The 27586-nt window shown below is 36.9% G+C and overlaps 3 protein-coding genes across 5 annotated transcripts; 1 reads left to right on the top strand and 2 right to left on the bottom strand.

Moving 5' to 3' along the window:
- The first annotated feature begins 285 nt into the window (after positions 1–285).
- LOC117791620 (annexin B9) lies at positions 286–7784 on the top strand. 3 transcript variants are annotated; one of them, XM_034631429.1, is made up of 5 exons: positions 286–371; positions 2734–2802; positions 5137–5845; positions 5915–6096; positions 7268–7475. In XM_034631429.1, the coding sequence occupies exons 2-5, from the start codon at positions 2773–2775 to the stop codon at positions 7319–7321; spliced, it is 975 nt and encodes a 324-aa protein (XP_034487320.1). In that variant the 5' UTR covers positions 286–371; positions 2734–2772; the 3' UTR covers positions 7322–7475. The 3 variants fall into 3 exon arrangements, with proteins under 3 accessions (XP_034487320.1, XP_034487318.1, XP_034487319.1); XM_034631427.1 differs by lacking the exon at positions 7268–7475 and adding an exon at positions 7685–7784 and having other exon boundaries at positions 287–371; XM_034631428.1 differs by lacking the exon at positions 7268–7475 and adding an exon at positions 6559–6958 and having other exon boundaries at positions 287–371.
- On the bottom strand, positions 7641–10488 carry LOC117791619 (uridine 5'-monophosphate synthase). Its single transcript, XM_034631426.1, has 3 exons — positions 10189–10488; positions 9604–10120; positions 7641–8807 (listed from the first exon to the last, which is right to left on the bottom strand). Exons 1-3 carry the CDS (start codon positions 10339–10341, stop codon positions 7996–7998), a joined length of 1482 nt encoding a protein of 493 aa, XP_034487317.1. The 5' UTR covers positions 10342–10488; the 3' UTR covers positions 7641–7995.
- A 1788-nt stretch (positions 10489–12276) lies between these two features.
- On the bottom strand, positions 12277–26939 carry LOC117791461 (zinc finger protein 793). Its single transcript, XM_034631222.1, has 5 exons — positions 26022–26939; positions 17490–17636; positions 15610–16349; positions 15446–15542; positions 12277–14807 (listed from the first exon to the last, which is right to left on the bottom strand). Exons 1-5 carry the CDS (start codon positions 26209–26211, stop codon positions 14671–14673), a joined length of 1311 nt encoding a protein of 436 aa, XP_034487113.1. The 5' UTR covers positions 26212–26939; the 3' UTR covers positions 12277–14670.
- Between the last annotated feature and the right edge of the window lie 647 nt (positions 26940–27586).

The raw sequence follows: 27586 nt of genomic DNA, 5'->3' as shown, positions 1-27586 counted from the left end.
TCGACGGCAGGGCTGCTAGTTTCACAATTATATTTACATTATATATTTAATTACTTGAGTGAATTTATAATGTAAATTATTTATTACATTTTTTATACATAATATTGTACAAAACCTTTTTATCCACACATGCAAAAAATGTATACATTACATTTCTTTAGAACTACCTACACTATCGTATACTGTACCGCTACTTGTATGTTGAAACCCTGCCAACGCCTCCATAACCACAACACCCATTACTCTCTCGCTGCCGCTCTCAGATCCAATACACCGGCTTTTTCAGCACATATAAAACTAGATGGCAGATGTGAACGGTGTTCAGTATTTATTTAAACGCAAAGAGTCCACATCGCCTAGCGGAAGATTTTGTACGTATTGTGAGAATATCACTTGGTAAATTTTCAGAATTCCTCTCTAGTTTATATTTTGTTTATTTTCGTTGTGCTTTTTGCATACATATGTATGTATGTATATATATAATCAAATATAAAGTGCCACACATTCGTATCGGTTGAGGTCGCAGTCAACAACAAAATTCAGTGAAAAGTAATCAGAGGTGCAAACAAAGTGTAAAATAAAAAGAATTTTCGCATTATAATTTTTGGGTGCGGCAGTGGGAGCATATATTTATTTAAATTATATTCTTACGTGTCCCCATATCAATTGTTTTCTTTATTTCCATACAACACGCCTACACACACACATCTGTTAATGTTCTTTTGTGTTATTTTGGCAAAAATGTATAAATTCAAAAGTTTGCTAGCAAAAGATGACATCATCAATGCTCAAATGAAGCTGCATAAAACTTTACTGCGCTCTCTCATTGCTCTCTTCTCATTCGCAGACGCGTATGACTTTTCCAGGCAAACTTAGCAAGTGGTTAAGCTCAAAAGTTTTTATATGTATGTACATACATATGTACATATTTATTGTCTGTTCCATCTTCTCTAACTTGCTATCTTGTGTGCTGCTCTGGCAATCAACTCAATTACTTTCAATGAATCTGTGACTATTCCAGTAAAAACTATTTCATATCCAACTCGACCGCATTCTAAATTTTAAGTCGATTAAAATAATTGCATGCTCATATTTATACAGTGCGTCATCAAGGTTCATTACAGAGCTGTTAGTTGACCAACTATGAAATATAACAAATAAAAATAATTAAAACAAAGCAGGTACAGTCAGGCACATATTAAAATAGCTCAGTACTTGATAAAGTTTGAACAAGTATTTTTAATTTAGCTACGCTCTAAATTTATTCACACATATTGTACTGTCACGAGCTTTTGTAGCGTTAGAGCTTAAGATAGATACATATGTATGTGTATAAAAACATTACCATCACAAAGTCGAGCTCTGCTTAACATTGGAGCTAACTTGAAACTTTCCAGATATTCCAGTTTTTTTTCTCTTTCCACTCTCTTTGCTACGTCACTGTCCATGAAAGGTTTCGTTCGGCCCAGCAGCCCACGAATTGACGTCACAAATTAGACGGTCTTGAAATTTATCTCATGTACGACTATTTACACAATGATTCATGATCCAAGTTTCAATTGAAAATGTACTGATTCTACAACTATTTATAGACACCTCATTGGTATTCAGTCTTACTATCTGTGACAATTTTCTGCAACTGGAACACAAAAGTCTAGTTGTGGGCATTCCAGTAATTTCACTGGATTTCTAGCGGTTTGTCCACTTCCCAATTGTGTTGTTGCGTGTTCCACAAAAAGAATGATAATTTATGGCACACAAGAGAACCAATAAAACAAAAGTCGATGCTTGTGTATGGATATACTATACACTGTGCTACAAATTTTAAGCGGTTCCAGTGATAGCTTGGCCCGTAAAATAATTTCTTTAGTGACTGCTTTTTGTTTCTATGAGTATGTACAATACTGTGCATAAGTATGTGTACTGCTCTGTGAAGAGGCGTTGTTGTTGTGGTTTGGAACACCGACACGTCATGTTGTTTTTTTTTTTCTTTTTTTATTGTTGACTTTCTACGTTTGGCACTTGCATACAAATATTGTTGGCTTGATAGAAGAGTTTTTGTTGCAATTTATTATCGAAATTGAGCAGCCTATTGATTTTCTTGCTATTAGGTAAGGTCAACGTTAGAGTGAGTTTGGTCAGTTATTTTTTTTAAAGCCATTTTCCTTAATAAACCACTTGATAATGCCTTATTCAAAAGGGAACTCAGTTTTCCCTGTTCTTTTTAATAGCATAGCGAATGAGCTCATTCAATGTCGACTATTTCTTGTTCTACATTACGCATACGCACCGTTGACTGCGCCTAGAGCTATCAGCTTATCAACCGACCAATCCCAACCACAAATCCACTTCAAACTTTCACTTTTACGCTGTGCGTTGAACTCGTTTAAAAACAGCTGCAAAGGGAAATAAAACCATAGAAAACTTGTCGTTTTGTTGCTGTATTTTTGTCTCGCTTTCCAAACAACTCACTTGGGCTGTGGCGCCACAAATACTACGAGGCGTATACGTAATGACGCAGCTATAAAACATGCTATGTTTCCATGTTTCCCCAATGCTTGGTGATGTCATCCGGGCGGCAGGTTTATGTACACAAATATGTTTCTATAGCTATTATAGGCTGTGTGTCTGACCTTCTGATAGTAGGAATTCAAATTTGAAGCCTCTTCTCATCAAATCTGACTCTGCAGTCGTTAAACCATTATTAATTATATTTCTGCTTCCCATTTACAGATTTGATCACCTACCAAACAAACAAAAGAAAAAGCAATCATGAGCTCCGCTGAGTACTATCCATTCAAGGTAAGAAAAAGACCACACATTGATGGATGATAAAACAGTCTTCAGATTGTACCATATACTCGTAGTTGAGTGTAATCGGTTAATTATTGATAATTATAAACCATCAAGTTTTTATCGGCTCGCTTCAAGTGTGATAATCAAGTACTAGCTGTACATTTAATGTATAGAATTATATGTTGTCTTATCGGTTCAACCTATTCGATAGGAAGTCATCGAATATGGTTAATGAATTTGCATGAGAAGGCGTCATGAGTCAATATCACTGCGGACGGCAGTTCGCGTTAGTGACGAAAGCAGCACGAAGGGTGCGAAAGGCGACTAACTATATATACAGCTAAGTTGGAAAATTTGCCACGACTGTCCGATCAGATCGAGTTATATACCGATCGACAGGTTTAGTTCTAACTTACAAAATGGCGTACTAAAACTTTTTCTAACCAACCTGGGTCATGAGATACGGGGGTGTAAGTGGGAGGGGAAAAATTTTGATAATTGCAGCTTATGGGGCCGTTGGGGCTTTTTGGTAAAATTTTTTATTTTTTAAAAATTTTACTTAAAAATACGCGTCGATTGATACCTCAATCACCCAAATCCGATAACTGGTTCAAAAGATAAATAAATTTGAAAATTTTAGTGGACTTCTCAAAATGAAATGAAAAGTCAGTTTGTTTGTCTGTTTGTCTGTTTGCATCAAAGCGCTAAATAAGCTTAAATGTAATGATGGGGATTGATTCCTTTTCAAAAATCTAGAAATGTTTGTTCTACGACTTTTTCAATTTCCCGCTAGTTTAGCGGGAAAACCCTAAATCCCGCCAAAATTTAAATCTCAACAGTTTCCAAACCATAGAAGCTACAGATATGTTCTATATATCATTAGAAAGGTGTGTTTGAGGGCTTTTAGGCGTACCTTTAAACTTTTTTTCTGAAGTACTCAGGTAACATTTTACAGGTGAAATAAAGTTTTTTAGCTTACATTTTGGCGATTTCTGACAAAACGGCTCTAACGATTTTTGTTAAATTTTAATATGTTGTAATACGTACAATTTCGCGTTTTTTGGTATATGAAACATAAATTTTGGTTGAGGGGTTCGGAAGATATTACTTGTTAAGTGAATAAATACATTTTTCTATCGGTCGAAAATCACGTTTTAGTACGAAAAACTTTTTGGTTTTATGAGATATCTCAACCAAAATGATACAATATGCATTTAACTTGGTTTTATATATTCTGACCAAAGTTGGTTCAAATCGGACCACTATATCATATAGCTGTCATAGGACCGATCGGGTCAAAATTAGGTTTTAGTATGAAAAACTTTTTTGTTTAATGAGAAATCTTAACCAAACTAATACAATATGCATTTAACTTGGTTTAATATATCCTGACCAAAGTTGGTTCAAATCGGACCACTATATCATATAGCTGTCATAGGACCGATCGGTCCAATATTAAGTCTTAGTATTAAAAACTTTTTTGTTTTACTAGATATCGTAACCAAACTAATAGAATATGCATTTATTTAAGACTTATATATCCTGAACAAAGTTGGTTCTAATCGGAACCACTATATCATATAGCTGTCATAGGACCGATCGGGTGAAATCCAAGTCTTAGTATGAAAAACTTTTTTTTTCATAGTAAGTACGAGGTCTCCGACAGTATAGTATGCTCGGCTGTAGCAACGCGAGCAAAGCGAGCAGGGGGCGGGGCCCCCTAGTTTTTCTTTATAATTAAAGAAAAAAATTTTTAAATTTGAAATACGTTCAACAACTAAATTTTTATATTTTACTATTTGCCTGCATTAATGATAAAGTTACAATGTCAAAAGCAAAAGCAATTGCAAAATTTCTGATATCCACAAAAAACCTCTAAACGAGGTAAAAGTTAGTTTTAGACCAAATGATATTTTTGTGACGAACAAAATTCAGTTTAATCTAAAATTTTAAATAAAATAAAATAAAAACGAAAATTGGCATTCGGCACTGCGCAAAAAGTTATTTTTATGTACAAAGAAGATCACCCTTTTTACTCACAGTGCACAATGCCAATTTTCGTTTTTTTATATTAATTTATATTTTTATTTAAAATTTTTAGATTAAACTGAATTTTGTTCGTCACAAAATTGGATATCAGAAATTTTGGGTCTAGAAATTGCTTTCGTCACTAGACTTTTACCTCGTTTAGAGGTTTTTTTTGTGGGTATAATATACCCATATAGTTGGGTATAGAGAACGTGATTATGAATCGATTATTCATGACGAATTCTTTGCATCTGGCAAGGCTTTTTTCTATTTATACTTACTCATTTGGATGTTTACTCATTTCAATTATAGTGCACACCCACCGTCTACCCCGCGGATCCCTTTGACCCCGTCGAGGATGCCGCCATTCTGCGCAAGGCCATGAAGGGTTTTGGCACCGATGAGAAGACCATCATTGAAATCTTGGCCCGTCGCGGCATTGTTCAGCGTCTGGAGATTGCCGAGGCCTTCAAGACCTCCTATGGAAAGGACTTGATTTCGGACCTGAAATCTGAGCTGGGTGGCAAGTTCGAGGATGTTATTGTGGCGTTGATGACGCCGCTGCCTCAGTTCTATGCCCAAGAGCTGCACGATGCCATCGCTGGCTTAGGCACCGATGAGGAGGCCATCATTGAAATTCTGTGCACCCTGTCGAACTATGGCATCAAGACCATCGCACAGTTCTACGAACAGGGCTTTGGCAAGTCCCTAGAGTCCGATCTGAAGGGCGATACTAGCGGTCACTTCAAGCGTCTGTGCGTCTCGCTGGTTCAGGGTAACCGCGATGAGAACCAGGGTGTGGATGAGGCTGCTGCCGTTGCCGATGCCCAGGCGTTGCTCGACGCCGGCGAGGGTCAGTGGGGCACCGATGAGTCCGTGTTCAACTCGATTCTGATCACACGCTCGTACCAGCAGCTGCGCCAGATTTTCCTCGAATACGAGAACATGGCCGGCAATGACATCGAGAAGGCGATCAAGCGTGAGTTCAGCGGATCCGTCGAGAAGGGTTTCCTAGCCATCGGTGAGTCATTACATAAATACACAAAGAGATGATGAATTGTTGACTCATTGCGTTTGTTTCATTATTTAGTCAAGTGCTGCAAGTCCAAGATCGATTACTTCTCCGAGCGTCTGCACGATTCCATGGCCGGTCTGGGCACCAAGGACAAGACGCTGATCCGCATCATTGTCAGCCGCTCAGAGATCGATTTGGGCGATATCAAAGAAGCATTCCAGAACAAATATGGCAAGAGCTTGGAATCTTGGATCAAGGTAAATACAATTTCGTTTAACTTTCTATCTATGTGTATATGTGTGTATACTACTTGGCATGCTTTTTACAATTCTGTTGTTTGGCACAAATTTAAATGCTTGTTGTAAAATTAGTTAACATTCATTTAGTGTTGCACTCGTACTTGAGTCACTCATCGAATAAACCACTAAATTTCTACTCAATGCCATAACATATCGTGGAAATCATTTCATTTAACAGCGTAAAAGTTTCAACGACATAATACGACTTTTAAAAAGCTTTCGTCAAGTTATCTATCAGTCAGCAGAGTGTACAGTTGACACAGCTCACACATCGCTTTAATTCGCTCTCTACTTTTAATCAATTTCAATCGTTACTTTAACGCAGTTTTAAAAATTATCGGTTAAACACACTTGTTTTTTCCTTTAATTCGTTCATTGTGTGCATAAAACATTAAAACTTGCAATATTCTATATTTTTAGGGCGATACATCTGGCGATTATAAGCGTGCCCTATTGGCTATTGTTGGATTCTAAAAGAACTCACTTATCCTCCAACAATAAATTGTCACTGTTGTGTCTGTTCCATGCCTTAAAATATTTTTAAATGATAAACACAAATTGTACAAAAGTTCGACTATCGAATAGTTAAAGTATATACAAGAATATTTTATTATATACACAATATCTATTGTACAAATGCAAAAGTGAAACATTTTCTAAGAAGCAACGAAATGCATTTAAGGCCTTCAAATTAGCAGTCGCATCACATGTTAATTATACATAATTAAGCACACTCATTGCACCTAGTTTTATCTCAATTTTAACTACAACAATATATATATGTCTTGCTATATTTGTAGCTTATGATTTTTGTTTATTTTTATTTGTCGAGTCTCATTTATAATATTTAAAAAAAAAATCCGAAACAATAAAATAAAAGCAAAACAAATTAGGCAACATTTTGTACTCGTACAGTAAGCATTTGAATTGTTTTGGCCGTTGCAAAAGCTTTTTCTGCAAAGCTTTTTATGTTACTAACAGCGGTCTGTTACCGCTTAACATAACTCTAACACGGGCCAGCGGTTAACTAAAACTACTACAACAACAACTCAGAATGTATACAAAATAACGCGTTTAATGCTCTCTGCTCTCTTTACGCTTCTCTTCGCAATTTACAACAACTACACAGGAGGATGCAAATTCTGAGGTTGGATATTTGCTTGAGACTCTCGTCGCTTGGTAGATGATGAGGCCGAGTACCCAGCAATTTACAAATGCCAAAAAGTTGCATTCTCGACGACAACAAGAACAAAAAATACTTTGAAATTATTAATGTTGTGATGTGCTAAATTTCCATTTTAGTTAATTCTTAAAATGCAGCCTCTATTCTGTAATAACGTTCAACGTCTACACCTTTTTACTTGATTTTGCGAACTTAATTTATTATTACTTCTTTTATTTTGTATACATTTTACTTGTAAAAAATCATTTTTCGTAGTATTTTGTGCTTGTTATTAACAAATAAAAGTTAGCTAAAGCCAAAGGAACGATCAGTTTTAAAATTATAGTTATAAAAAAACATATATTTTTTTCGTTTCATTTACAGGATGATTTGTCCGGCGATTATAGCTACGTTTTGCAGTGTTTGGCTTCTTACTAAATCAATTGTAACATTTTTAATGAAGTTGAACAAAACATTTTATTAATATTTGTATTTGTAGCAAACTTTTTAACTTAATATATAAAATTGTTTTTGAAAATTCGTAACTATTTGTGTTTTAAATCGATACAAAATTCTCTTGTCTTTTTGCGCTTATCTAAAGACCAAAACCATACATTTAGACTAATTAAATGTCTATAAAAATTGGGAAGCAATACAAGTTAAGGTAAGTTGTACTTCGATAACAAATGACACGCCTATTTGGCAATACGTTCGGTGTAGGCGGCCCAAAGGCGATCACGATAGTTGATCGCAGCCTGCTGGACATTGTTTGCCTGCAATATGCCACGTCCGACAACGCCAATGTCGGCACCACGCTCCTTGACCGCCGACTCTGGCGATTGATACTGCTGACCCAGCTTATCTACACTCTCGTCGATCTTAATGCCCGGAGTTAATTGTATCAGACCGGGAAAGGCAAAACAATTAGCAGACTGACAAACGATGCCGGCTACAAAATCCACATCGCCTCCTTCAGTGGCAATTTTATTGCTATTTTCCTTGTATTTATCGTCGATTAGATTTCCACTGGACGACATTTCGGCCAAAAGGAAAACACCGCGCTCCTTGACAGCATCATCACCACTAAGGGCTGTCTTTAGTCCCTGCAGAATACTGCGACCAGGCAGCGTGTGAGCCGTCACCAGATCAGCCCAAGAGGATATCTTGTAGATGCCTTTGCTGTACTGCAGTGATACTGTGTTGCCAATGTCCACGAACTTGCGATCCTCCATAATTAAAAAGTTATGACGCTTGGCCAACGCTTGAAGATTGCTAATGAAGCTCTCACTGAAATCTTCGATGATGTCTACATGTGTCTTGAGCACACAAATGTATGGTCCACACTTGTCGGCCATGTCCAAAATGTCATCCGATTTGGTCAGATCAGCAGCCAAACAAAGATTCGTTTGCTTGCTGTCCATCAGATTGAAAAGCCGTTTCGCAATCGAACTTTTGGCCAAGTTGGCACGACTCCCATAGGTCAGTTTAGTGCGAGCAAAGTCATTGGCTGGCAAAAAGTAAAGATAAACAAGTATTATTAGCTATTATAGATAAGTGCAGGGCTACGCTATCTTTCAATTAGACAATGACACAGTAGATCTATTTTTATGGTGTCACTTGAAGCACAATCCCAGTTTCGAATAGAATAAATACTCGTCGATAGGCAATTTATTAAAAATCATTAGGCGCGATCACCAGACATACTTGCACCCATAAAATAACATAAAATATTTGAAGGAATTTTTCTTTGTTATCAATTTACAATCGCCTGCAATAAGGTAATTTTAATTAAATTAATTACTGCCTGCGCTGTTCATAATTTGTACTAACTATAATTCAATATTCAGCTGTTTTTAACGCCTTTATTTTTTCACCGGCATTGTCAAAATAATTTATTATAGCGTTCACCAGGAATTATCACAAGTATAAAATGTTTGGGATACTTGATCAGGGAGCATGTTTCCTGGTGAACGCGGCTATTTATTCACATATTAAAAGGCTGACAGAAAGTTGTTTAACTATCTGAACATATTAGTTGGATCTGATGAAAGTCTGGCCCAATAAATGATATGATTATCATGTTGAGCTATGCCAAATTAAAGCAAATTAGCGGATTTACGACATGGTCCCTAACAACCGAAATAGAAGTGCCTTAATTGAAGCAGCTCTCATATCTGTAGCTCGGTTTGGCAATTGGGGGCAACATTTAATCAAAAATATAACGGGCTTTACTTAAATTATCTCGCACATGTGTCATGTATTCACTATCGTTTCATATCTGAGGGTTTATGTGCTCCACTTACCTTCAGTGGGATCGCGCTTATCGCCGCCTATAAATGTTCCATCGCTGTTTATCTGTACCGCCGCAATATACTTGGCCACCGCATCCACTGTTGTCTTCTCGATACGTCCGGCCTCGAGCAACGTGTTCAGCAGGAATGAGAGCGTAAACAGAGAATGCATGCGCACGCCGTGCTTGGCTATGTTGGCGACTCCGCCTTGTTCACGATCCACGACAACAACTGCATCGGTGACAACAATTCCCTCGCTCTGCAGATCCCGCACGGTGTCCAGTATACTGGAGCCAGAAGTGACCACATCCTCAACTATCAGACAGGTGTCGCCGGCATGATAGATGCCCTCGATGAGCTTCTTGGTGCCATACGCTTTAGCCTCCTTGCGACGGACAAGCATCGGCGTGTTCTGCTGCAGCGACACAATTGTGGCAAGTGGCAGCGCCGTGTACGGAACTCCGCAGACGTGCTTTGAGCTTAATTGCAGCTCCTTGATGTGCGCCACCAACAGATCGGAGACTGTTTGCTAAGGTAATCAAGAGCAATTGCAGGTATTAAGAATGCCAACTGTTTTGTAAACCATTAACAACTCACCATAACATCTGGATAGCTGACAATCACACGTAAATCAAAGTATACGGGCGAATTAATGCCCACCTTCATTTTAAAATCCCCGAATTTGAAAGCATTGATTTCAAACAGTTTCAACGCAAGCGCCTTAATTTGGTCTGAGTTGTTGGCGAGCATTTTGGCTATTCTTTTATTTCGTTTAAGCAAATGTTTAACCTGGACTTAAGTCAGCAATTAACCACGTTTATTACACACGTGTAAGCTGGACCCAAATTGAAAACACGTCCGACTGCCGCTAAAAATCAACAAATAATAAAGTCAGAGTTGGACAGTGCTGCCAACCTATTTGCGATGTAAAAAGTTTAACAAAGAAAATGGCAGCCCTAAACCCAAAACGATACGGCATTCTTGAACCCCAAAACAAAAATACCGATAGTTTGAACGTCTGGCAGCCTTTATATTCAAAAAGGAGAAGTGCAGTCTGGCAACTCTCATAAACGAGCGCGCAATTTTAGAATTTTAGCTGTTTTTGGCTGGAAAGCATCTAAATTTGTAGGATGAGGATGAGCAAAACATAGCTGTAAATATATATTTAACACAATCTGAAATCCGGCTAATAGCAATTTTGCTATGCGAGGTAGCAAATGACAAATTAAACATTATCATTTTAGGTGATTATAATTTATTAGAATTTTTTATCGACTTAAGGTATATATATATATATAAATAAAATATTATTCAAGTACAAAGTTATATATACTCATTATTATTATTTAATTCAAGTAAATATAATTCAAAGTGTGTGTTTTTATTTATTTTTTTTTGTTTTTTGTTGCTATATTAGGTAAGTACAATTTACTGTTCCTGCTCTTCTCTTGCCATACAACAGGAGATCTTTCAACTTATTTATTATTCATGTGTTTATTTTCTTTTTAAATCGCTTTTTCATTGAACTTAGATCACAAACAGTAAATGTAAATATAAACGAGTCAAAATTGTATTTGAATTAAACAAGGTTAAAACAAAGTTTAGTTTAATTTTGTAATTATAAAAAAATATTGTAGCTGCATCTCTTGTAACTTGTTTTTTCACTATTTTTTTTTTAATTAGCTCGAAAATTCATACGTATGCCTAATCTTAAACCAATGTCCTCTCCAACCACGCGGGCTTTTCATTTCTTTCTTTTTTTGTTTTTTTTTTTTTGTATTTGTATTTGTTTCGTTCACGTCCATGTCCATAACACTCGCAATTTTGTTTTTAAACGCTACGTTGCCTTAACTTCAGTCCTTTCGCAGAAAACCTAACCTTAAAATGTATTAAGCTTTTCAAATTCTTTTTATTTATATTCCTTTCGTTTATATTTAGTTGCTGCTGACACTAAACATAAATACAGTACAATACATACATACGGTATTTGTATTTACGATTTCCATTAATGGTATATAAAAAGTGTTTACACTATATAAACTTTACTTCGCCGCCTACGTTCCTTGCCGCCTTCCTGCCTGCGATCCTACCATCCTGACTTCCTGCTTCAAAGTGTTCCATCGTCATTTAAATTTTAGCTGTACTTCTCTAACTACAATTCTAATCTTCATCTTTGGCCGCACACTTCCTACGCACATATTCCATCTTTCCGTTAGTTATTCTGTTTTGTATTGGTTTTTGTAAATATGTAAATTGTAATACATTTCATTTAAATTCACTAAGAGTTGCACGGACTGTATTTTTTTTTTTTTTTAATTCAATATTTTAAATCATTTGTTTTACATTTTTGCCTGTTATACCTTCGCTAAACCAATTCGTTAAATATTTGGAAAAATATGTTTGTTTTTGTTATTATTTAATGTTTTTTAAGGTTATGTTTTGTTGCTGTTTTATGCTCTCTTTTGTTTTTTTTTTTTATAAAATGCCAAAAATTTGTGCAAATTTCTAAAGAGTTTTTATATTATTATTTTTTTTATTACTTTTTTTTTTACACTAAAATATTTAACTTTAAAATGTACCATTTTTTCTTTTATTTATAAATTTAGTTTACTTTTTTGTTCGTTTCATTTAGTTTCATTTAAAATATTGCATTTTTCTTTATGTTTTCATTATTTGGTTTTTTTCTTTTTGTTTTGTTTGTTTGGAGGCTTCATCCCTGAGTGATTTAATTTCCTTTGTTTGTCATTTATTGCAATTTTTTTCTTTATAAACTTATTGTTTTATAATCTCTTATGTGATTTATATACGTACGCTAAACAAAAAATTGCGAATTTTTTAAAAGTTTGCGTGGGCTTTGAAGGTTGCTTATTACTTTATAGATTTAATTGGGGGTTACAACTTTGGATAGTTGCCGTCTACTCTGTGTGGCACTCGGCGGCACATTTTGGGAAACTACGAAAACGTTTTCCAAAATGTGCCATACTAAATTGTAGTAACTGTACTTTAAGCTTCCTTTCCTTTCTATGGTATTTAATATGTAACTTTTGGCTAATACTTTTTGTGGCTTACTTCTTGTATTCTGGGTGCTTTGCTTTTTATTATTATTATTTAATGTATATGTGTGTATGAGAGTGTTATTTGTATTTGTACTTTACTTTAAGTATTTCAATTACTTTCTGTATTCAAAGCAACGCATAATGCCAACGATTTCTGTTCGCTTTAAATCCTTATTTAAGATTTTCGGTTGCACACAAATAACGTACATAACTATGCTTTAGAAAAAAAACTGGGCACTACATCAATTATAGGGTATGGTCCGAAAGCAAAACGCAAAACAAAATCTGCATTTATATAATGATTCAATGGTCACGAAATTAATTTAACTAACTTTGTGACCAGCGATCATTTGTGTGACAATTAATAAAAGGAAATGGATAAAAGGATAACACAAACCATTACAACTATTTGTATTTATGTATTGTATATTAGTTTGAAGCTTTCGTATATCTATATGTAAATATGTATGCTGGTACATATGATAAAACGTATATTGGTATTGTTTACACCTTTATTTTTATCGTTAATCTCAAAAAATGCTATGTATTTGAACAGTAAATTACGATTTCACTTGCACGAAGTGTTTGCACTTTATTTCGGTTATTGTTTTATGCCTTTCATTCATCATTTCATTTAATATTCTTGCATTTCGCATTTTTGTATTACTCTTTATGTTTTTTTTTTTTTTGGTATAAGTCTGTTTCCTTTTGCATTTATATAAAAAATATTCCTTTTGTTTATTGAGTTTTATTGCAGTTATTGTTTTTGGTTAGCGTTTTATTTTCATTTAGAGCTGTTCAGCGGTTATTTTTGTTTTTCTTTTCGATTGGTTATCAAGTATAGTGTCTATATGATGTATATATATTTGTTGTATTGTTCTTATTTTGTTTTTTTTTTTTTTTTTTGGTAAGCATGGTAAGTTGGCTATAGCTATAGAGTATTATATGGTATATTGTAGTAATTTTTGTTTGCTGTTTATGGATAGGTAGTTTTGATCTAAACGACGACTGGAAGTTGGGCATGCAAAGACGCAAGCTTGGATTGCATTTATCTGTTAGTGTTTGCTCACTTCGAAGTGGGTTTTTTTTAATCTTTAAAAGCTTAAGATTAAATGACATTCAGGCTAGTTACGACTTCCACTTTTGGATCTAATTTGCTGAAATACCCTAGGCATAAATTTACCTAAATGTGTACTTTAAACAGTTTTTGCAACATTGATGCTAAAGTGGAAACCGCAACAGGGCTGATTATCTCAAATTACTCATTCATAATTGATCAAATAAAGTATAAGACTAGAAGTATATGTATACACCCTTCACAATTCAATAAAATTTTAATTATCAAATATGCGCATCAAATTGAATTTCTCAAATGAATTTTTTAACTTATTCTAGGTACATTTATTTAAGTTGATCAATAAACAAAAGCTGTCTGAACAACAGAATATGCAAATGATAATGTGTAAAAACAAATTGCACATAAATTCTTTAAAAATTATTAGCTTACACTTAAAAGCTTAAGTTTCTCTCATTTCCATTTCTTTCTTTTAAGTTTATGCAGCAAAGATCACAGATCCTCATAAAGAAATGATAGCAAACTATGTTCTTTAGTTAATGTATGCGCATATTTCATATTTTAAAATTTATAATCCTCATTTTAATTTTTTTTTTGTTTTGTTTTGTTTTGTACATTTAAATTGCTATACTTTGCTTAACTTTTTTGTGCGAAAACTTGAACTGAAAGAACCAAAGCTAAAGAACTGAAAGTGTTGTAAACAAAATTTAACTAATACTTGCATATTGTGGTTTGTAAGTATAACTTGTTTTGTTTTTCAGAGGGTTATTGGATTTGGGGTGACGCTCAGCAGGACCTTCGGTAAACTCCTTAACACATTTCAAAAGCGATCTTTGCTTTTACCAACACTTCGCAACACTGGTTGTCTGCGAACTGCTGCCAAAAGCTTTGCCGCTCTTTGTGGCATGAAATGTGTTTAAGAATTTACCAAAAGTCCTTGTACGAACCTCAGGAACCATGTAGCGAATTATTCTGCGCATTGTTGCCAGTTGAACCATTCACATGCTGGGCTGAGACCTCCGATTTAACACGACGAGCGATATGCGAACGCGTGTGTTTGCGCAAGTGATCCTTGCGATAGAAACCTGAAAAGCATAGGACAATAGTAATTAGTAAATAGTTTAGCTTTAAATAAAACAAGTTAGATAGGATATCTTTGACACGTAATAGAATTGACACTCTAGCAAAAAAAAAAGGTCGATCGTTCCTTTGACTGATTATATGGTATTTCGATTGGTCGTTGCTAAGGCAGCTATATCATTAGTTAAAAAATATAAAATATAAAAAAAATTTATAAAGGATATACACAACAGTTCGACTGTGAGATTGTTTGAAATACCCCAAGAAACACATAAGTTGTTTTATACTACAATTTAATTGACTGAGAGTTATTACGACAACTATATGATACTATATAGTCCGACCTTAACGAACTGTATCCAGAATTTATAAGACAATGACAGATACACAATCTACGAGTATTGTTGAGATATCTCAGATAACAATTTGATTTTCGACCTATCATTTAGAAACATATCGTAGTTATATGACTTATCCGATCTTGCCGGTTGGGCAATATGTAGATCGCAAAAAAAAAACAGAAAGATGTGGCTAATTTCTAATCCGGAATGTATTATCTTTATATAGTCCGCGTTACACATTTCTTTGTCTTCTTCTCTCTGGAGTGTCTTACGAGTCTTAGAAATCCTAGCGGAGTTCTCACCTTTTCCACACTCGATGCAGACGTGCTTCTTCTCACCCGAGTGTATGACAATGTGCAAGGTGAGCTGTTCCTTGCGTTTAAATGACTTCATGCAGATCTATATATGAATAGAATTTAAATTAGTTTTGTCAGATGGTTAACCATTAAAAAAGGAGCCTACTTACATTGCACACATGCGGCCTGTCCGGTATGTGAGATAGCTTGTGCCTGGTCAAGTGATCCTTGCGCTTGAGTGCCGCATTGCAGATATCGCAGACGAAGCGTCGCTCCACGGCATGCGAGATGACGTGCTGCTCGATGAGACTGCGATCTGGATAGGCCATCTGGCATTCGGGGCAGCAATAGAGCGTGGAGCCATCTAACGCTTTCGTTTCGCGTATTTCGCCGGGCTTGGGACGTGGCTTCTTCTCCTTTGGGGGTTTCTTCTTTTTGGTTTTCTTGCCGGTGGTGGTGGTGGTGGTGCCACCTGTGGCATTTGTGGTGCCCACTGCTGCAGTGCTGGATACAGCGGCTCCATTGCTAACCGCACCATTTGCATTGCCATTGACGCCATTGGTGGCACCGCCATTAGCCAATGCAGCGCCATTCGCATCCGTCATGTTGGTCATATGTCCGCCATGTTCCATGCCAACTAAACCACCATTGTGATGGGCACCACCATTGGCACCATTGTTGCTAGGCGTTAATGCGACACCACCCAGCGCCAGGCTGGCCAAATTGGTGCCATTCTTAAGGACATCACCCGAGGATTCCTTCTTTATTGTTTCCGAGTACTTGAGGAAGTGCTGTATGGATATTGGCAGTGTTGCGGATAGCAAATGCGATGAATAGTCGACAGTGTTGGCTGTATTGGCCAGCGTCTGCCACGACTGATTGACATTCTGTAAGATTTGCTGATTGAGCACTGTGGATGGTAAAAGCGAACGCAAATATCTCATTAAATAATGCCTTATTCATTTTCTATTCCTTTCCCAACGTCATGATGATGATGATACTGATGATGATGTTGGACACACCCAGACTCAAATTGTCACCCACGCTATACCAACAGTTCATGCATTATCTAATAGCTTCCTGGATAATATTCTGGCTTCGGCATTCTGTGAGATGAAAAAACCTACCCCAACAACAAACATCTTTGGCTTGGCAACACACACACACACAATGTTATAACCCGTGTGTCTGTGTGGGTGTGTCTGCCTGTGTGTGTGTGTAGGCTCAATTCTATTTTCTTGAAAATCCCAGGCTTCCAACATCATCCCAAACTCTACTCCTCACTTCTACTGCCGCCAAGGACACATGACATTCCGCTTCCCTAACCCTAACCCTCTCCCTCCCCCTGTTCCCCCATTCTCTCAGACTCTCTTTCTCTTTCTGTTTCTTTCGCCATGTCCTCCATCAAAAGCCTGTTCCCTGGGGCTAAGCTCAAGTTTTCAGTTGCTCTTTTAAAGTTAATACGCCCACGTGGAAAATGTGAAGAAAAACTTTTGGCTCGACAACAAGTAAACACAAATTTTCAACTTGTTAATAGGAAATGCTTATATATACAGAGACTGCTTACAGCACCCATAAATTGGGTAGAGATAAAACTTTTTGCTTAAGCGCTGGACGCTCCAAAAAGTATGCTACGAAATCTTAATCCAGACAGGACTTAACATTTGTTTTTTCCTTTTCCTATTTTATTTTATTTTTTTTTGTTAGCTTTGAGCCGAACCAAACGAGCCGACTGTAGCCCCTCTCCCCTCTCCCGCTCCTCTGCCTCCGAATGCCGTGTAGGGAACAAGCGATGGGCGACGCACACGAAGAATAATGGGCGTCCTTGAAATTACAAGCCATATACAGATAGCAAACCCCAAAAAAAAAAAAAAATAAAATAAATAAATAAAAAGGAAGAAAAGCAAAGAAAATATACATGTTCATATGGCGTGTGCTTTACATACACACTATTCCAGCGCTCCTCCCCCTCTGACACACCTTTCCCTCCCGCCCTCCTGCCCTACTGCCCAGCCCTCGTTCAACGTACTGCCATGCGTCGCCGACTCACCTTCTTCCCGGTCACGTTCAATTTTTGGATGGATTTTACCCTTATGATCCGCTGCAGCGGCCGCATTCAAAAAGTTTAGATCACTCTGCGGCTGTGAATACGGTATGGATATATTTTGACCATATTGCATATTATTGGCCGCCGAAACTGTAATATAAATGAAAAGAAAACCACAATTAGTAATACAAACATTATTAAAAGTAGTTATAGACAAAATTAGTCAAGTAATTGGGCTGACAACAAATACATATTTCTTTTGTTTTGACACCAGAAAACCAGAATTCTTTAATTAGTCATATTTTTAATTTTAAGTTTTATAAGTAACTACATTAAAATAAGAAATAAGTTAAAAAAAAAAAGAGGCTTTCTAAACTTTTAAAAATAAAATGTGAATATTTATTATTAAAACAAAAAATTACTTGACTAACTAATTAAAATAAATTATATATATATTTACACATGCTCGAGTTGCGCTACAATCACAGCCTTATGTGTTTAGTTTATAAATATTTTAAATATATGTTTTATGTTAATAAAATTGTATTATTTTTTTATTTCTATTATTTTTCTTTATTCTTTAAACGTTAAAAAGTCTACAACTTGAGGCCGACTGACGCGAGCTCCAACGCACATCGACTATCTACAACTGACTGGGGCCTTCGTCTGGCCTGGCACAGCAGCTACAGCTGGCGTCTGATGGCGACACAAACACACACACACACACCTAGACACAGACAAATGCATACATATATGTATATGTGAGACAACGAATGAGGATCGGGTGCCGGCTAAAAGCGGGCGGCTGCTCGTCGGCTCAACGATGACAATGTCCCAGTGGCACACGATTTATACACGATACATATACACACACACACACACAAACACACAGAGATGCACACCGATACATACATCAAGTTACTGCCTGTCTGTGTTTGTGGGCAGCAACATTTTTGGTTGTAGTTGGCAACTCTGGCTGTTGACTGATATGCGTGTGTTGGTATGCCTTATTGTTGTTGCTGTTGCTGTGACTGTAGGCAGCTGTGAGCTTGTCTGCCTGCCTTCTTGCCTGTCGTCGCCTCGCTGCCGTCTGCCAAGGCCAAATTTTGCACCCACACACACACACACACGCATACATATATACTGACAGAGACGCACACGTGCGAGCCACGCATACATAGGAAAAAGGAAATTAAAATTGAAAATGCCGGTCCTAGCGAGGCGCCTCAAATGTATGCTACACATTTCTCAATATGCTGCTATATGTATGTATGTTTGTATACGTATGCGTGTGCGTGTGCGTGTTTGTCTGTGTGTGTGCGTATTTTTCGGCATTGCCTTTTGCGCTATCGTTTTGCCGGGCGCTCGTTTTTATTAATAAATATTTTCTGGCTGTTGCCAATTGGCCCGGTTTTTTTTCGTTCGTATTTTCTTTACATTTGCTTCCTTTTTCCTGTCGAAATGATTATGTACACACAATGGGGCTCATTGCTGGAGGCGTGGCGGGACGAAGTCAGGCAGTGACATGGCCAGCCAAAAAAGGTTACAAATTTAATAATAATAAAAAAAGAAGAAAAAAAATAGAAACTGAGCTAAAAATCTTTAAAAGGAATATGTGAGCGCGTGTATATGCAAGTGTGCGTGTGCTTGTGTGCGTGTACGTGTGTACGCTATTGTGTATGGCATCTGTTTGTCTGTCCCTTGTATAAATTAACTTGTGACCTTGCGTTATAATTCAACAAAATTTCTTATGCTTTAATGCTTTTCTGTGAGGTGCCACAGACGAAAAATAAACTCTAGCATACTTTTGGGAGGCATAGCATTAAATGTGCTGATCTCAATTAGGCAGGTCACATACATATATATATATGTGAGGGTACTGGAAAGGAAACAAGCTAATGGAGTTTAATAAAGGCACGTAAGTAGTCCATAAGGAGGATTAAGATAAAAACAATTGACAAGTGAACCGTAAAACGTAAAAGGTATCTTAAAAAAACATACATATGAACTGAATTTATTTCGGTAACGTAGATTTCATTGAAAAACAACAATTAAAGTAATTACAAGTTCAAGTTTGTAAAAAACAAGAAAATAGGGAAAAATAGAGAGTTATGCTCTGTGGTAATAATACTTATAAAGTTCTGTTTATCTTTATAAGATGAAAGCAAATTTAAACTTGATAAAAGTTGATAGAGCATGTTCTACAAATCTTTAACAGCCCAAAAGCGAATCTGTTTTGGATGCTTCCAAATATTAAATTATTTAAAAAAATGTATAAAATTGGATTAATTTTTTAATTAAACTAAAGACACAAAAAAAAAAGTGTATTGTATAAAAAAAACCAATAAAAACTAATTTGCAGAGATATTAAATAAATTGTCACAACTCCGAAAAAGTGTCCAAGAAATAAAATCCCTGAATATCTCTAAAGATTTGTGGAACACACCTGAATAAAATGTTATATCCGAAGAAAACATTATATCTTATGAATCTTACAAGCATTATAGATTAAAAGTGAAAATAGCTTAAGCTGTTTATAATTCAATAAATAAGTTTGTATCTATGTTAAGGATTCCATGTGGAAAATAGTCTCTTTGCTTACGCACGACAAATCGATTTATTTGCAGACCCCGAAATCTCAACACACTTGTACATAGAACCCGCGTTGAGACCGACAAGAAACAAAAAAAGACCAAGATAATCAAATATTATCCGAGCAATTAAATTGCCTTAAGCCGATGAACAAACAATGGCAGCAGTTTGGCAAATGCAAGGCTTATGTACAGTAATTAATCAAGTGAACAAAATGAGTGCACGGACTAACAACAGCCCCAAAAGTAGACAACAAAAAGTGACAGAAAAACCAACTGGCCATAAAAATGACAAACAACAAAATTAAAAACAAGTAGTCGAGTCCCCGACTATGAGATACCTAATACTCAATTTACATCAAAAATTATATAATAAAATTATTATGATGGACAATAATTAAAAGAAATTTTCACTACCAAATAGGGGTACTGATTATGTTGGAGTTTTTACTTAGCGGGACAAAAAAGGACGTGTAAAATTCTAAAACCGCTTTGAAGTTAGTTGGAATAATACGTGTTTTTACACCGAATTTACAGTCTCTATACTTTGTAGTGGCTGAGATACAGGTGTTCAATTAATTACGAGGTCTGAAAGAATAATTTAACTTAAAGAGCATGGGGTTAAGAGAAGTCATACAAACGAAATCTGTATTAGCTTTTCTGTTGGCCCTGATCAAGATTATATGTATAATGTTTATACACTGCAACGAATACAAAATACCCTCGTACTCTGCGAGTAACGGGTATAAAAACAAGGCGCAAGTTGACAAAACAAAAACAGCCAGAAACATGGGAACAAGAAGAACAGGAGCAGAAGCAGGAGAAGATGTTAGAGTAGGAGTCAAATGATAGACGCACGGAAATACTGGGCTAAGCCTTGTGGATACGAGAACGACAAAGGACATCAACAGCAACAGCAACAGCGGCAACGTCGAACATCGAATATCCTGACAACAACAAAGCTAAAAGCATGCGCTCCATTTTCGTCATCATCGTACCCGGCATGGTCGTTGTAACATTTCACTTTTCACTTCACTTTCACATGGGTCACACGACAGCGACAACGACAACAGCCGCCAGAAGCAAGTGAGACCAGGACGAGACGCCACGACCATGCCAATGGCTTGTTGTTGTTGCTGTTGTTGCGAATGCCTAGCAACGAGTTAAAGTCGGTGAAAACTGAAACACGGCCAAGCGAGAGTGAGAGCACTCCCAACTACAAAGAGACCAGAGAGTTTTGCAGTATATGAAACAGAGAGAGAGAGAGCGTGAGCGAGAGCATATGACGACGTGAGAGAGAGAGAGAGTTGGGCGCACGCTCTCCAACCCACAATATGGCGGCCTTTGACAGCTTGTCTGTGCGCTTGGTTTGAGTTTCGATCCAAAGTGGAACAAAATGGAAAGGAATTCGCTAGGTTTGAGGAACGTTTTGGAATACATGGCGCTTGGTTCTTGGTCTGTCGTCTGTGTTCCTACTTTTAAGTGTGTTTATAGTGCCGGCAACACACAAATCGCTCGTGTGAGGCAGTGAAAGCGGTGAGAGCGCGCGCGCAACAGAAAGACTAATATATACATATATGTATATGTATGTGTCATATACTCCAGTACATATGCATGTAGTACATAATAAAAAAGTGAGAGAGAGAGAGAAAAAAGAGAGCGTGAGGCAGCAGTAGTCAGAGAGTGAGAGTAAGTCTAGAGTGGCGTTAGGTTAGGAAAAACTGCAACCCCTATTAGAGTTGGGGGTTATTCGCCCGCTGTGCGGTTCGGGTTTGAGTTTCCCGATTGGGTGTGGGCTCAATTCAAGGGTGTGGGCCCGACGCGGCGCCAGTCGCCAGAGTTTGAGTCATCAGCGCCCAGCAACAACAACAACAACAGCAATTTATCGCTCAGACCACATCAAAGTTGGCAGCCCAGCTTTAAGCCTTAAAGCTGTCATACAATAGAAAAAGCTTCGTTTTGGCTTTATTATTTTACACTTGCTTGATTTTTGGTCGGCTTTGTTTAAGCCTAAAGGGAGGGAGGTTGGTTGGGGGTTAACTCAATTAGATACACACCCATACGGTCATATATCAACATGATGTGTGCTATGTAAGTACATGTACATGTACATGTATATAAAAACCATGTATATACAAATATGTATGCATGTATATATCTACACCTATACTCTGACAGACTTATAAGCACGCGCATTTTTAGTGTTGCATAGAGTCAGGCGCTGGTTCTCGTCTCGCAGTGGGGGTGTAAACCAGCAACGACTCACCCCACACACACACTTATACCCACACTCACTCTCACACTTGGCCACAGTCTGTTATGTACACATAGAAAATATGTACATGAGTGCAAATTATTTATGGGGTTGGGGGTGGGATAGAAAAACGACCCTCCAGCCATACAACAATATTATCATATCCATTCGCTTGACTGGTCATCCACATGAAACATAAAATTACTTTTACCCAATTCTGATCATGGCATTATGATCGGCATACAATTTTAATCAGCATTTGCACATGTCTAACAGTTTCTACATCTCCATCTCTGTACTCTCCCACTAACATTCACACCCCCCACTCTCTGTCTCTCTCTCTCTCTCTGGTGCTCATACCATGCGGTTCATTACTCATCCTTAATACGGAATACGTCCCTCTCAGTCTAAGACTCGTCGTCGTTGTCGTCATCGACGTTGTCGTCGTCTTTCAAACAGAAAATCTATGAGCTTCGAACATTTTTTGTCTTTTGTTTTTTCCTTTTGCTGTTTTATTTTGTTTCCTTTTCTGATTTGTTTAGGCAAAGTGCGATTGAAAATTCATCAAATCATTTTGATGTTAAAGGTTAAGCAGTTTCCGACAGGAAATAAAGAATTATGTGAATTATACAAAAAAAAGACTCAAATATTTTGTTTTTAAAAAGCATGCACTTTTAAAGAACAAAACACTTTTAAGCTATATCTGATTGCAATGCTCGTTTTAGCTGTAACTTAAAAAAACAAAGACTTTAACAATATTAGAATTCATTAAAATGTATGAAAATATCCAAATGTATAACAATCGATTATACTTAATATGTATTTAAATTTTCTAAAAATAAGAGCATAAGACCATATTGCCTAAGTTAACCAATCTATCAAAGTAACTAACTAAGCGTACAAAAGAAACGGCATTGTGAAATACTGGGAAGTATAGAATTACTTTTTATAGTGATATATTTTTCCCCAAATATTATAAAACTTAAAGAATCTTTTTAATTTTGTATTTATAATCTACCGTCAACACACTTTCCTAAATTATAATAAATTTATTTCCAAAAATATTATAAAACTTAAAGAATCCTTATAATTTTGTGTGTTTAATTTATTTTCTAGCTGTTATTTTATTATTTACTATCCCATAATTTTCAGTCACGTTCTATGGGAAACTCAATATTGAATATAGCAGCTGTAATAATATCAACGTTAATCCAGCTTTCCTCTAAAATGAAGACATTTCGTTATTGAATGTCCGTCAGTTATCTTACTAATTGGCTGGCAATACAAGAGTGTAGATATCTTTGATGATTTGGTCGTAGAGCAAATAAAAAGAGACACGCTATCGGGCTAAGTTATCTATCTTCCAAAAAAACAAAACAAAAAACAACTAGACTGGACTGTGGGACAAGTTACGGTCGTGATAAGCCAGCTAATAAGTGATGAGAAAATGCAGTAGCTTGCTGAGCAGGGGGAACGCACCGGACGAGGGGTACAGTGGTCTACCTGCATTAACTGACTGCAGCCACACACACAGAAACACACACTCACGCACTGTTCGATAGATAAAAGAGACATACACACGCATAGACACATTTTCCTGTTGTTGACCGGGTGCAGGTAACAAAAAAAAAAAAAAAAAGAAAAATAAAATAAAATAAAACGCTAAACTGGAAATGTAATGCGTAGAGCTGAAAACCAGGGATCAATGAACCTCACATACAGTGGCAGTTGGCCGTTGGAGTTCGAGTTTGGGAATAGGCTTGAAAATTGGAATTGGGTTGGGTTTGAGTTTGGTTCTTAAATTTCCAATAAATGCGTGCGAACAAAGCATGAGCAATAATGGCAATATCAAGAAAGAGAAAAATTCAATATAATTATGAAATGCAACCTGATGAGCGGTTTGAGAATCCAATTATGCAAGTGAATGCAACTAATTAATATTAATAAAGAAGTGAGTCTGGGCTGGGATGTGTTGCTGTTAAAAGGGTTTGGGTGTTAGGCCTGCCTTATGTACATGCTTACAGCAAGGAATGGTAGATAGGGGTTTCGCAGTCATCCCTTGCCACAAAGAGTTGCAACTTGGCTAAAGGAAGTCAGTGCAATTAAAAAAGCAGCGCCGCTTCCTCACAAGGGGGTTGGGGTTGAAAACTGCGCACGCACACACACGAACACACACACACACATGCTCAGCTACTCAAACTCCCCCATTGTAATTGTATTTCTATGTGTACGTGTGTTGAGTAGCTAACGACATAAAACCCACCCCCGGGCTATACAAAGTAAAATGCAGCAAATTCAAAAGTTATTTGAGTTCATTGCATTTTCAAGCGAAGCTAAGCAACAACAACAGCAACAGCAAGAGAAACTGGCAGCAGCGGACACACTAACACATACAACACTCACTCACACACATAAAACAGGGGTGGGTGGTAATGACTCAAAACATAGCGCAGAAAAAAAAATAAAAAACAACGCAGAAGCAACAACAAAAATCGTTATATTCGGTTATGATGACAGTCGTTCCCGCTCCCGCTAACAATCTCGAGTTTCGAGTACGTTAGTGTCCGGAAGGGTTTGCTCTTTTTTTAATGTTAGGAGAAGGGATGGTGTGGAAGCAATTCATAGGGGCTGACTTATGGGTGAAAAAAATACAAGATCGATTAACAGTATTAAATTGCTATTCTATGCTAGTATATAATTCATTTTGAGAAATTGTTAAAATATATTATTATTTGACAAACTAAAACATTCACCTATTTGTTTAACTTTTTTAAATTGCTTAATGGATTGTTCCTATATTCCTAAGTACCATAAGATACTATAATTAAAAACATATAATATATAAATATAAAAAAATAAATTTTTGCCAAATGAAACTGTATACTTATGTCGATTATCAAATTAACCATTGCCATTTTCGTATTTTTATAATTTTAAAAAATTTTAAAGCTAAACGATCACTTATTTAATATATCAGCCTGACACAACATTAGTTAATTTTCCAATTATTTTCTTACATTTGATAAAAACGATTTTATGGTTTATTTATTCTGTATTTCATTTTTTATGTTGTCGAAGACTTGTTTTCAGTCAGGTGGCAACCCTCTAGCAAACGCAATATTGATGAATGCATCTTTTCGTTATGAACCAGTTCTGTGAACCAAAAAAAAACTACAAAATACTAAGCGGATGATTAAACGCTTCTGTTGTCTCGCTCTAACAACTGGTCTTTCGTTAACTGAGAGCATAACGAAACCAACGCGTGCAGCCAGTTCTCTTATACGCGCTCATTCCATTTGTGATATTGCTTAACTTGATCCTCCATTCTCTTTTTAAAGAGTCAATCAAAACAAGAATGTTGTTCTAGTTACACATGTTCAAAAGACCCCAAACGGCGCGTTGTAGTGCATGGCGTAGGGAAAAGCAAATCGTCGCCGTTTGTGTTTGTGTGACGCCAACGCTGGCGTCGCTGGCGACGCAAACTGCGACGACGGCAGCAAAGCGAAAATAAATCGATAAAAATAAAATAAATTTTTAGTGATTATGTTGTACATACAACCACACAAACATGCTTGCTTATTTATGTATGCAATGCGTATATTTATATACAAACGTATGTACATAATTGGGTATATATTTGACTTAGTATATTTGTATTATATTTACATATTTACGATTGTGGTCACTTACCGTTGGGCACATTCTGATTGAAATGATTGCCATTGGTCTGATAGCGCTGCACATGATTATCGGATCCCGCTGCAGCGGCAGCAGCGTTCACCGGTGGCGTTCCAAATGCACCCGGTGTTTGTGCATCAAATTTAGCGGCAAACTGATGAATGCCAGAGAAGGGGCCGCCAAACGCGGAGAAATTCATCATGACAGTTTTATAATATTAACTGGCCTCACCATACACACAGGCCACACACACAGGCACGCTCGCTCTCGCGTAAACAAACAATCGCGCACACACACACACAGGCAAGGCAGAAGGAGCCTGTGTGAATTGCCGATTGGTTTTTGGAGAAGCGACTCTTCGATGGAGCTTTTGGGGCTTGTGTAACACTTTCGCTTTTTCGATTATTTTGGTTATTTCAATTTGCACTAACCAACACTAGCAGTAATTGTAACTGTAACATTAACGATGCGTTGAGCCTGAGTAACTGAAATACGATCGAAGTATAGAAGCAGGAGCAGAAGGAGAAACAGAAACAGACGATGACGATGACTACTAAACGGTGCTTCTCAACCGTGGGTGGTGCTAACTTGGTTTGCGTTGTTGTTGTTATTATTATTGCTGCTACTCCTGTTGGTGGGGGTTGGTTTTTGGTTGGTGTGGCGTGGCGTAGCACACACAAACACACACACGTATGTATGTATGACTGCGCGCGATTGTATGCAGCGCTTTGCTTTTTGGGGGTAGCAAAATGTACAACTTTCAATTTCGCTTAAACTAAACATACACAGAGTCTCACAGCACCAACACACTCACACACGAGGCAACGTCGAACGCGACCACGACGACGACGTCGACCGCGAACAACAACAATAATAAAGTAGAATTAAACGAAAGTCACGCTTACAACCGGCTCGTCGAGGCTCCGACATCAAACTAAAAGTAACATTACAACGAAAGAAAGCGGAAACACTGGGGCAGGCAACGGCAATCAGGCGCAGGCAGCGACTGCGACGCCGACGGCAACGGCGACGCAGTGGACAAATGACAGTGACAGCGCAGCTCTCTTTTTTGTATTAGTTCGCTAATATGTATGTATGTATGTGTGTGCATGTGTGTTCTATGTTTGTGTGTGTGTAGTGTTTGTGTTCGCTGCTTTGAGGGTGGAAGTTTTTCTACTTCTCTGGAAAATGTGCGTTTTATTTGTACATTCTTCACAATGCGTTTTTGGTAGGGCATATGCGACTTAACTGAATGTTTTAGTTGCTAATTCGGAGAATAACAAAACTTGTGAAATAATACAAAGAGAATAATGTATGAAATAAGAAATACACAGTTGCTAAAATGATTTTTAATAAAAAAAAAATAATTTACTAATCTAAATAATAAATAAATAGGTAATAAATAAGAAATACGTAGTTATTAATATTCAAACATTAATATTGCATGCTCAATAATTATTGATATTACAGGACATTGGTAGGTCGGCTATCTTTAACCAGAAAACTCACAAACAGCGTGCCTTGTATTCGTATTTTTATTTGGTTTTCCAACTTTTGGGGTTGTGTGGCCTGGCAGT

This window comes from Drosophila innubila (genome assembly GCF_004354385.1).
Source record: "Drosophila innubila isolate TH190305 chromosome 3R unlocalized genomic scaffold, UK_Dinn_1.0 2_E_3R, whole genome shotgun sequence".
Classification (NCBI taxonomy): Eukaryota; Metazoa; Arthropoda; class Insecta; order Diptera; family Drosophilidae; genus Drosophila; species Drosophila innubila.
This window is presented reverse-complemented; position numbering and strand designations above follow the sequence as displayed.

What these genes read in the sequence shown, in the direction of transcription:
- LOC117791620 (XM_034631427.1), top strand. Translation starts at nt 2,773, where the DNA reads ATGAGCTCCGCTGAGTACTATCCATTCAAG. An exon ending in CTGAGTACTATCCATTCAAG is followed by an intron (nt 2,803 to 5,136) that starts GTAAGAAAAAGA and finishes TTTCAATTATAG; the next exon opens with TGCACACCCACCGTCTACCC. An exon ending in GCTTGGAATCTTGGATCAAG is followed by an intron (nt 6,097 to 7,684) that starts GTAAATACAATT and finishes TTTCATTTACAG; the next exon opens with GATGATTTGTCCGGCGATTA.
- LOC117791619 (XM_034631426.1), bottom strand. Translation starts at nt 10,341, where the DNA reads ATGCTCGCCAACAACTCAGACCAAATTAAGGCGCTTGCGTTGAAACTG. An exon ending in TCAGCTATCCAGATGTTATG is followed by an intron (nt 10,121 to 10,188) that starts GTGAGTTGTTAA and finishes TGATTACCTTAG; the next exon opens with CAAACAGTCTCCGATCTGTT. An exon ending in TAAGCGCGATCCCACTGAAG is followed by an intron (nt 8,808 to 9,603) that starts GTAAGTGGAGCA and finishes ACTTTTTGCCAG; the next exon opens with CCAATGACTTTGCTCGCACT.
- LOC117791461 (XM_034631222.1), bottom strand. Translation starts at nt 26,211, where the DNA reads ATGATGAATTTCTCCGCGTTTGGCGGCCCCTTCTCTGGCATTCATCAG. An exon ending in TGAACGTGACCGGGAAGAAG is followed by an intron (nt 16,350 to 17,489) that starts GTGAGTCGGCGA and finishes TACCATCCACAG; the next exon opens with TGCTCAATCAGCAAATCTTA. An exon ending in ACAGGCCGCATGTGTGCAAT is followed by an intron (nt 15,543 to 15,609) that starts GTAAGTAGGCTC and finishes ATTCATATATAG; the next exon opens with ATCTGCATGAAGTCATTTAA.